General features: G+C 39.9%; 1 protein-coding gene across 1 annotated transcript; it reads left to right on the forward strand.

Moving 5' to 3' along the window:
• Positions 1 to 1,503: 1,503 nt before the first annotated feature.
• On the forward strand, positions 1,504 to 7,291 carry LOC105033800 (uncharacterized). The gene is made up of 3 exons (XM_073251339.1): positions 1,504 to 2,097; positions 2,193 to 2,339; positions 2,424 to 7,291. Exon 3 carries the CDS (start codon positions 2,546 to 2,548, stop codon positions 4,634 to 4,636), a length of 2,091 nt encoding a protein of 696 aa, XP_073107440.1. The 5' UTR covers positions 1,504 to 2,097; positions 2,193 to 2,339; positions 2,424 to 2,545; the 3' UTR covers positions 4,637 to 7,291.
• The last annotated feature ends 3,998 nt before the right edge of the window (positions 7,292 to 11,289 follow it).

The raw sequence follows: 11,289 nt of genomic DNA on the forward strand, positions 1-11,289 counted from the left end.
TCTTAAATTCTTATTAGACACCTAATTCTGCTCTACGATGGATTTTTAACCTAGTTCGTAGGAAAGACCCAGACAGGAGTATCTTGTAGTTCTAGTGGCATTCTAGTCTTCTAGACAGGAGTATTTATTCTCAAAGTTCAGTTTGTTTCTCTAGAATTTGCTTTTATTCTAAAGCACATTATTCATCCATGACTTTAGTTAGTTATATGCTTTGTTATCATTTGAACAGCATCTGTACTTGGACAACCATAGGATGAGAATAAATACAATATTTGCTACTCTCACAAACACGGCAGATATCGTCTAGAAGTATTATTCTGATGTTCCCTGGGAGAACTAAAAGCTAAATTCAGAAGTCGTTTCCTTCTGGAATGAAGTGGATATTCCCAAATTAGGGTAGTGGTGACTAAAAGTCTCTTCTTTAAAGTCATGAAACTGCCTTCCGACCCAATTAACTAATTAAGGTGATATTTGTAGCCCTTTCTACTAATTGAAATAGACGGTAATCAAGTTAACTGAGCTTCTTTAAAGTCATTTAGAAATTACTCAATTATATGGACTATGGTAAAATTGTGACTAATGACTTCCATTTGTCTCCACTTCCCTCCAAAAACTATATGGACTATGGGCTTGGAAAAATTTCTCACCAACTACCACGTGCGCACAGAGTCATGGCTCCATAATCCGTGCCATCTCCATTTAACATTCCATTGACAAAGTTTATAATTCTATAGTTCACATGAATCTTGTGCATGGAAATATTAGTTTTCTTTCAGTATCTTTCTTTTCTTGGACATAGTTCGATGATTACTGGTTGAGTTGGACCATAACAGGCTTTTTATATACCACAATAACAACAAGAACAACAATAATTTATTATTGCATAAACTCCTCTTAGGCTGATACCGCAGTAAATTAAAAAACTCCTGATTTTTACCCGCTTGAAGGAGACATTACAGATGGGGCTGTCAAGCCTGCAAATATCAATGGCTCACAATCAAAACCTTTCGCTCAGGTTTCTTTTCTTTTTTTCTTTTCCTCTTTCTTTTCTGCTTAAACTTTTTGCACTATAAAAAAAAAAAAAGGTCCAATTTAGGTCATGAAGGTTACGTACACGTTATTTGTTGGGAGAAAAATGACGAGAGCAATTAGGTTTGTAGACTTGGGAGAACTTTTTTCAAACACGTGACTCTTGAGCACGGCACTGGGGACCTTAAGAGGCTATACATACACATAGAGGCAGAGCGGCTCGACCTTGACTCTTAACATATCCATACTTTATGCTTCCTATAAATCTTAATGCTTGGCTAACTCCACGTTAAAGCAAAATAATTAAGCATTCTCCCCACAATGAAGGTTTGCCACCACTTCAATGGCTACTCATGGTGTGCACTGTTGTTCCAGATTTCATTTGTTGCAGTCCTGAGCAATGGCTTTCGCATTTTTGGGTGTCCTTTAGAGGAGTATCAAGCTCTGATGGAGATCAGATCTTCCCTCCTTCGCGACCATGGCACCTCCCCTCCTACATGGGGAAGGGGAAGAGATTGTTGCCTCTGGGAGAGAGTGAGATGCAATAACAGCACAGGACAAGTGTCTGAGCTCATTCTGTCGAACCTCTCAGAATACGGCCCAGTGCCGAATGGAACCCATATCCATCAATTTCACGAATGGCAATTGAATTTTAGCATTCTCTCCTCCTTTCATGAGCTTCGGCAGCTTCACTTATCTGGAAGTCGAATTGTAGGCTCCTTGGAGCACATGGGTAACACTCACCCTCTCCCTCAAACTAGTTATTCATCCAATAATTAGTTTAGAGTTGAAACGATTCATACTTTTTTTCTGGTAAATAAGAATGTATTCGTATTCTTTATCCTATTTTTTTATCGTTACTATTTAAATTTTAAGTATAGAATGAAATCTCTCTTTCACTAGAAATTTTATATTTTGCAGACTTCTCTGGACTAAAGAAGTTGGAAGTTCTTGATATCAACTCTAATGGTCTCACTGGAAATATTCCGTTCTCCTTCACAAGTCTATCTTCACTCAGAGTTTTGAAATTGGGAAACAACTTTCTAAATGGCAGATTTAATGTGGAAGGTATGAACATATAAGCCTCTAGAAACAGTTTATCCAGAGAATATAACACTTTAATATTTTTCTCGCTTATTTATGTCTATGGGTTTCTATTCCAGGCCTGCTAGCATCACAGAAGCTTAGAGTGCTTGATCTTGGACTTAATCTGCTCACAGGAGGGATACCCATAACTCTGGGAAATCTAGCCTCCCTTAATGTCCTACGTTTGGATAGAAATCTTCTATCGGGTTTGCTTCCTTCCCAAGGTATAATTTTCGTTAGTTTGACTGATGATTTTCTCATATCATGGAGTACTATTTTTAATCTCTCCTTTTGTTCTGTCTTCCTAGTGATCGATGGCCTGCAGCATCTGCATGAGTTGCAGCTCCAGGAAAACCAGCTCAATGGAAGTCTTCCTTTATCTACAGCAAAACTTGTTTCCCTTCGACATCTTGACCTTTCTAATAACTTAATGGAAGGGAACATTCCACCATACATCTTCGAAAATCTTACCTCACTCGAGTATCTTGACCTTTCTGGCAACAATTTTGATGGGCATGTCTCATTCCTCTCTTTTGCCAACCTTTCAAAACTCGAAGCAGTTATACTTTCAAATAATGAGGAGCTCACTGTGCATCTTGATGGTGGAAAGTTTGTTCCATCCTTCCAACTGCGGCTTCTCATGCTGTTAGGTTGTAATCTTGACGCCAATGCCTTAGCCACACCATCCTTTCTTGCTTCTCAATACAATTTAGAAATTCTCGATCTTTCTCACAATAAACTAATCGGAAGCTTCCCCAACTGGCTGTTCATAAATCAAACTAAACTAAAGTACCTCAGCTTGAGAAATAACTCACTGACAGGTGCACTTCATTTGCTAAATCATCCCAGAGAAAGCATGATAGCAGTTGATCTCTCCATGAATTTCCTTGTTGGATCAATACCAGAGAACATTGGCATGATATTTCTCCAATTGATGGCTCTGGATTTATCCTCAAATCATATGAGTGGAAATATACCTTCTTCATTAGGCAACCTAAGTCAGTTGCAATTCTTGGATCTATCAAGTAATAATTTGTCTGGTGAAGTGCCCACTTTGCTGATGACCAATGCTACTCAATTGTCTGTCTTGAAGCTCACCAACAACAATTTAGATGGCAAAATTTTTGGTGCAAATTATAGTCATCCTTCGCTTTCAACTGTTTATCTTGATGGAAACAAGTTCACAGGAACATTGCCAGGTGACTTATCAAACTATCCACAGTTAGCTATAGTAGATGTTCATGACAATCAATTGTCAGGAATGATTCCAGAGATCGGTGGGCTTGCTTCTAGTCTGAATACACTTAACCTAAGAGGAAACAACTTCCATGGCCAAATTCCTCGTGATTTATGCAATCTAACAGTGCTTAGTGTGTTGGACATCTCCGATAACAACTTATCTGGATTGTTGCCCGATTGTTGGGGAGACTCCTTGTCATACTTGGTGTATCTCAACTTGGCTGGGAATGCTTTTACAGGAACAATTCCAAATATGTTTTTCAATATTACAGAACTTATAACATTGGATGCCAGAGATAATCGCCTCTCAGGTCAACTCCCGAACCAGATAGGAGATGGAATGCTTTTGGAGATTCTTGTTCTGCGAGGCAATCTGTTAGAAGGCCCAATGCCTATTGAGTTTTGCAAGCTGCGATCTTTGCACCTGCTAGACCTTTCACAGAATAACCTTTCTGGATCAATCCCATCATGCCTTAGCCAAATGCAGTTCAAGAATATGGAGTTTGATTACACATCCAGGCTTGTAGACATGGGGCTCTTTGGCCACTCCACATATACGGTTTCAGTTTCCACCTCTTTGAATACATCTATAGATCTCTTCATTGATTCTGATGAGCAAATAACAGTAGCATTCAACACCAAAGGCAACACGTATGCCTACTTGAGAGATCAATTTTCTTTGTTGAGTGGAATTGATTTGTCGGCAAATAAATTTACAGGAACAATCCCGCCTGAACTTGGAAATCTTTATGGAATCATATCACTGAATCTATCCTTTAATCAGCTTACAGGTCCTATTCCTGAAACTTTCTCTAACCTTAATCAGATTGAGACACTAGACTTATCTCATAATCATCTGAGTGGTGTGATACCTTGGCAACTGGAACAACTGGAGTCTTTGGAGGTCTTCTCTGTTGCTTACAATAACTTATCTGGATGTACACCAGATTTCAAAGGTCAATTTGCCACCTTTAGCGTGAGTAGCTATGAGGGTAATAATGGATTACATGGGCCACCACTGGAGAAGACCTGCACAATTCCAGCAGCGCCTGCTGAAGCAGAAGAAAACAAAGATGATGGCAATGTGGAGGATGATGCCATCTTCTTTGCAATACTTGCAGCTTCATTTGTGGCTGGCTTCTGGGGTTGTATTGCTCTATTGTTATACCATCCCACTGGGCAGCACATTCATAGTATTTTGGATGGTTATGTGGACTCCTTGACTGAAAGGATTTCAATGGCAGCATGCAGGCGGACTCGCCAACAGAGGAATCGTAGGTGAGATAAACAGTACCTTGCGCATTTCAAAAAAGCTTCTTTTTTCGCACTTTGCAATAAAGCCAAGCAAGCTTCTGTTCCATGTAGTAATTTGAAATCTTCAACGCAATCTAGCTTGATATAGTTTTACATGGCTTATTTCCTAATTTTTATCTTGGTGCTCTTGGTCTTTCTAGATAATTTGCCATTTTACATGCTACTAATCCCCAAAATGCTCATAGCTTTACCAATGGAACAGTTATCTTGTGAAGGATTATTACTTAGGTTAGAAATACCTATCTCCTACTATGATCACTAATAAAGAAATCAGAACCTGCTTTGCCATTTTCCTCTGTTACAGACCATATAAATTGATCTTTAGTGTTCCAGGGGAGGGTAACTCCTAGATAAATTGTCACGAAGAACAGGGGTCCCTAGTGCCTAGTCTCAATGCAGCTCTTATCTAGACTGGTTTGTGGGTACTCCATGGCTCGAGTGGCAAGTATGCCAATTTTTGCAGCCCAATCAAATACAACTCATTTCTGGATTATCGTATCCTAAACTAACAGTGTGAAACGGGCACATGACAAAGGGCTGTATATCCCATGAAGCTTAGCCCCCCAAGATACACAAGGCTCGCCTTTCTCTACTCTAACAACTAAACTTCCAAAAAGGATTTCCTTATGATCATGTCACAAGCATTGGCAAAAACAATTCAAAGCATCTATTAAAATCTACCGAAATAGGTTTAATAGCTAACAACCAGTGTTGTAGGGGGATGGCATGATTAGTCCCACATCGATTGTAAGTCAAATGAGAATCTGACTTGTATAGAATGTGATCTTCTTTTCATATAAGGTGCCTTTTAAAAGGCAAAATCATGAGGCTATATGTCCTGGGCCAGATGTCAAAGTGGATAATACTTCACACATGTGGGAGGATGACATTATTAGTCTCACATCAATTGTAAGTCAAGAAGAAGTTTGGCTTATATGGAATAGAATCTTCTCTTCCATATAAGGTGCTTGATCACAACAACTAGTATTAACCAAAAAAATTATATTCTATAAACTAATATCAACTAAAGAGAAATTAAACACTGTTTTGTTCCTAAGCTTTCCAATAGATAGCTCATGACCCAAAGTCGAAGGTACTCAACGTCTTAAAGATAACAAAAACAAAATAATGACCTAACAGCCTTGTAACTCTACCATCTCTAGTTGGATGTTGTACCTAGCATATAAATAAAATACTTAAATAAATAAAGATAGCTTCCTGAGTCCATAAAGAAAATAATTGGGAATCAAAATTGGAGTTCCATATTTGGCTTATGAATAATCAAAAAATATGAAGCGCGAAGTGTAGTAGCTATTTTTTAATATAAATTTTCTGAGCAGCTAAACAATTTTATAAAAAATCTAAATATATGATTACACCATCCCTCTTTTATTTCTTGGGACCACAGACATGATTAGGTCTATGACAAGACTTGGAACCAAATTTGGCCTTGTGGTGTAAGCCCGAAATCAAATTTAACCATATGATAGATTCTCCTAAAAAAACTAGTTTCTGAATTCATGCTTTGCCAATGACCAGCCTCGCTGGCCAGATTCAAATCCTTGTCAAACTAGAATGCAAAAACCAATTTTTCAACGCCAACTCCAAAGTCAATTTTTAGCCATGCACAAATTACTATATTTTGAAATATTCATATGCTTGCAAACACATTTCGATCATGATAAACCGATCAGACATGTTTCATTTATATATTTCCATCTTTGCATCCTTGGGCACTAGGCAATGGTGCAAGTCTATAGAGGAGATGTGGAGGAAGCACGGTATTCCTTGGTACCAGTTTGACAGCTCCTATCTAGTTGTGTTATGGAATATCTAGTTGGAAAAACACGAGTGCCTTTAACACAGAGGCTTAAAGTGCTGAAGAAGTCCAGACTACAATTTGGTTTCAGCCTCCTCATGTGTCTTGCTTCCCAAGGACTTGAAGCAAATAAAAATTCTGACCTTGCTTAGATCAATCAATAATCTTCACGCTATCAAATAGTGCCTATGTGACTTCATTTGGGGTGTGAAGATCCGAGGTCGCTTCAGGGAAGAAGTTGTAATAACCCAGATTTAAAAAAAAAAAAAAAAGAAACAGAACCGGAAGAAGACTCCCATCTCCGGTGAATGCCGGATGGAAGGGGAGTCCTAGGATCACCCGAGCCCTAGAGACTCCTATAAATAAGCCTCTTCCTCTCTCAAGACCCTCCACCGGTGATCTTCGAGCCCGATTCCTCTCCTTTTCTCCGTAGAAGCCGCGGCAGCCTCTTCTCGTGTTCGCTGGAAATTGAAAGTCGAAGAGGCCACCGGAGTTCAGGTAAGGGTTTAATCTTTCTTCCTCTCCCTCTTCGCTTTCTTCCCATGGTTTTAGACTCCTCGCCGGCTGTCAGGATCGCCGGAAAATCCATGAACAAGAAATCTCCTGTTTTCTGAATTTTTCCTTGATTTTGCCGCCGTTCTCCTCTTCGCTACCGGCCGAACCCCATCGCCGTCGTTGCCGGATCTCCGGCCAAGCCGCCGGAGCCCGAGCCACCGAGGGGGGAGACCTCACGGTCTTCCCCTGTTTCAGCCAAGGGAGGCCGCGGGAAGAAAAGAAAAGAAGAAGAAGAAAATAAAAGAAAAGAAAAAGGAAAAAGAAAAAGAAAAGAAAAAGGAAAAAGAAAAAAAAAAGAAAAAGAGAAAGAAAAAAATAAAAATAAAATAAAATAAAAAAAAGAAGAAGAAGAGAGAGAAGTTTCCTCTCTCTCCTTTCTCTCTCTTTTTCTCTCTCCTCTCTCTACCTTCTCTCTCTATATTTTCTCTCTCTAGATTCTCTCTCTAGACTTTTCTCTCTCTTTACGGATTTTGTCTCTCTAGGATCTTTTCTTCCTCTCTGATTGCATCATGGACCCTAGGATAAACTTGAAGATGAAAATAAGATGATCTCAGATTGCTCCGAAATTCGTACAGTAGATCTGATCTCAGTCCGATACTATTCAAAATTTATAACATTTGATTCATATTAAGTCATCCTGATAGGACCTCTGATGATCTCGACCATGATTGCCTCATCTGAAGGATACGAAGATTTCTCTCTCCACTTTCTCTCTCTAGAATTTTTTCTCTCTTCATGGATTTTCTCTCTCTAGAAGTCTTATGGATCAGTGGAGGATCCAGATACTTAGATAAATCCTAATTTTGATTAATCCTAAGAGAGATCCTCGATTTATGTTATTAGGATCGATTATCGGTAATTTTCTCTATATATGATTTTTATATTTAATCAGGGTTATGAAGAGATGATTGTCTGCAAATGATATCGAGTGGAATATTTTATTAAAGAATTCATAAATCAAAGAAGAACATTGATTTTTGTGCTTGGATCAGTCATCGGTAAATGTAAGAATCCCTGTACATGATCACTATTATATATATGCTATTTTACTGTTGGTCTTGCATCGTTGGTTTTGTATCGTCGGATTTGAGATCGATGAATTTATTATACCTGAGATACTGTTATTTGATTTTGAGCATGAGTATGTTATGTCAATATATATGTATCAGAGATTGATGGCATGATTATATGGATATGATATATCTGAATTGATCCTAATGCAAGACAGAATTGATTTGATGAAATCAACACATAATGATTAAATGAAAAGAAAGAGATATATGGTATGGACTAGCCTTGTCATATGGAACAGCCCGCTAGGAACTTATGCCTGGGACAGCCCCCACTGGCTTACAGGTGGATTAGCCGGCCAGGAGCTCATGCCTGGGACAGCCCGCCAGGAGCTCATGCCTGGGACAGCCCATCAGGAGCTCATGCCTGGGACAGTCTTGAAAGATTTTTTAAGTGGATTCGATCCGGATGGTGACTGAGGTATAGACTTGGATAGTCCAGAGCCAGAAAGAAAATGTTAAAAATCATGTGATTATGAAAGGAGAAATGAAAGATAAGACATGAAATAATTGTTGAATAAAAGGGGTTTCACCTGTTAACATATGATGATGCATCTATTTTAACAAGACAGAAAATTTATGAATGTTTGCATTATTCTGGACATTGAACATGAGATTTTATATTTTATTGCTTATCCTTATTTTCAGACTATATTACTATATCAGTGTGATATGGAAATTCTTACTGGGCTGTAAAGCTCACACCCTTTCATCTTTCTTTTCTTCTCAGAGATACAGGACGTTCATGATTGGCTATGGCTTAGATTTATGGGTGAGCAGATGGATAGATAGAGTATCATAGTACCTGATCAGAGGATTGAAAAAATTTAATTTGTAATTATGCATGGTTTTACGAATTATTATTGAAATTAATTGTTATGGTTGATAAGGTTGTAATGCTTTAATTTGGTCTTGCATATTCTTTAGGGCTTGCTCTAAGGAGTGTGCGGCCATCACGTATCCGACCTGGGTGTTGGGTTCGGGGCGTGACAGAAGTCCACCACAACTTTGAGTAGTTAAATCCAAGCTCCTTAGATAAACCTTTGGATAGCTGATAATATGCTAAATTAAGGTTTATTTTAGAGCCTGTTTGGATGTCTAGACTCAAAATCCTATGGAATTCTTGAGTTGGGCTCGACAACTATCTAAATAAGACTGGTTTAGACCTATGATTATAAGAATCCAAAGAATCATGCGAGTAGGCTACCAGGGCTTTTTTTTTTATCTCTTTATAGGATTCGGGTTGGCTCACTCTAATAATTTTATAGATTTTTATAATTATAAGCCTAAGCTAGTCTTATTTAGCTGATTGTCTAGATCCAACCCATGAAATCCTATAGGAATTTGGGCCCTGCATCCAAGCAGACTCTTAATGTATTAAAAGTCCAAAGCATTTGGCAGGAATTGGGCAAATGGAGTAAAATGCCCTTCTCTCACTCTTTTCCATTCACCATTGGCATTGCTAAATGGTATGCAACAAAGCTTTATCTGTTGCAGGAGAGGACGCAGGAAGGAAAACCAAATCTCTCGCCTTTATGTGCTCAGTCAATATATTGGCTCATAAATGTCAAGAAATGAGGACTATAGTCTTACCTCATGTCTTGTCCTGGACCCATTACACTTGGTATTTTGGCGTCAATATGCGAATGACAGGCAGCTCTAGATTTTCGACGTTATTCGAATGGGTTTCCAATTCAGCTAAAGCATTCTTTTAATTCCTCTCTTATCCCAATCTCTTTAGATCATTATATTATGGTGGGGAGCCTTTCTACTACTCACCTTGAAAATTGAGATCTGTTGGTAGATGTCTGGCCAGGATACCGCCTCTCAGGATCTTTTCGATACCATGCGATGCAGTAGGAAGAAAGAAGAAATAAAATAGAAAATAATTAAAATACGTAGATCAGCCAAAAAAGGGCTCGCCTCCATAGGGTATGCAAATTTCACTATGAGAAAAAAAAATATTACAAGAGAAGATCTCACCCTCAACCTTTGTATATCTAATTTCTCCCTCACAGAAAGTTCTTCCTCACAAAAGCTCTCTCTCTAGGAAGACCCCCTGAACCCCTGAAGTGACTGCTGTCCGTTGTCCAGGAGCCTTCCTGTTCCTTCTCCTCTCAGCATTGCGCATCACCTCTCTCTCTGGATTCGGGGTTCTCCGCTCAAGCCTATGCGTGCCACAAAAAAATTGAGCCACACCCACCTATTCACGTATCAAGCCTTTTAAAGACACAAAAACCCAGTTAGAACAGGAAACAGACTCCTAAGAGCACCCAAATAAGTCTCCTGACCGTTGGATCTCGACTGGAAGCAATCGAAGCCGTCGGATCGCGCACAAAAACCCCTGAACCACACGTGGACCGCGACTTCGGTCCATGCAGCTCTCGTAGATCGCCAGCGCCCCGTGGTCCATGGTGGACCATGCGAGCGCTAGGCTAGGCGCCCGCGCTCGCCCATGCTGGGCTCGCTCGCGCTTGGGCCCGCCCGTGCCTGGGCCCGACTGCACCTGGGCAGCATGCGTTCGTGCTGGGCCCATCCAAGCGCTGGGCCGTGCGCGGCTGCACGCTGGGTGCATCTTCGTCAGGCCGGGTGGTGCTCCATCGGTTCCCGTCGGCCGCCACCGCCTCGTGCACCGTGCCGCCACTTCGGATCTTCTTTCGCATGTAACTTCTCCGTCCGGACTTCGTTTGGGATGATCTTGGGCTCGTTGGACTTCATTTTTCATCGCAGACCTCGCTGTGGGCTCAGTATGAATCGAATATCAAGACATCAAATCCTAACAAGATCTCCATCAGCTCAACAAATTCTTAAGAGCGGGTTGAATGGATATTACGGACAACATAAAAAGTCCTAGGTTGGAGAGGACAATTATTAACTAGTAAATTAATATGACTCAATGCAGCACCAACCTATCTTTATCCTTTTACCAGGCTTTCAGTTGGGTGATCTTGAAGCTAGAACCTACTAGAGCTAATTCTTTTCAAAGGTTGAAAATAGGAGCAAGGGGATTCAGTTGGTAAGATGGAGTGTGGTTTGTTGAGACAGATGGAGGGTGGTCTTGGAGATTCTGGATTTTTTGAATTTCAACGCAGCACTTGTTTAAATGTTGGAGATTACTTTGCAAAGGACAACATGTGGAGGAAGGGAGACAATGTGGGCATGATATGCAAGATAGAG

Source organism: Elaeis guineensis, chromosome 1, assembly GCF_000442705.2.
Source record: "Elaeis guineensis isolate ETL-2024a chromosome 1, EG11, whole genome shotgun sequence".
NCBI lineage: Eukaryota > Viridiplantae > Streptophyta > Magnoliopsida > Arecales > Arecaceae > Elaeis > Elaeis guineensis.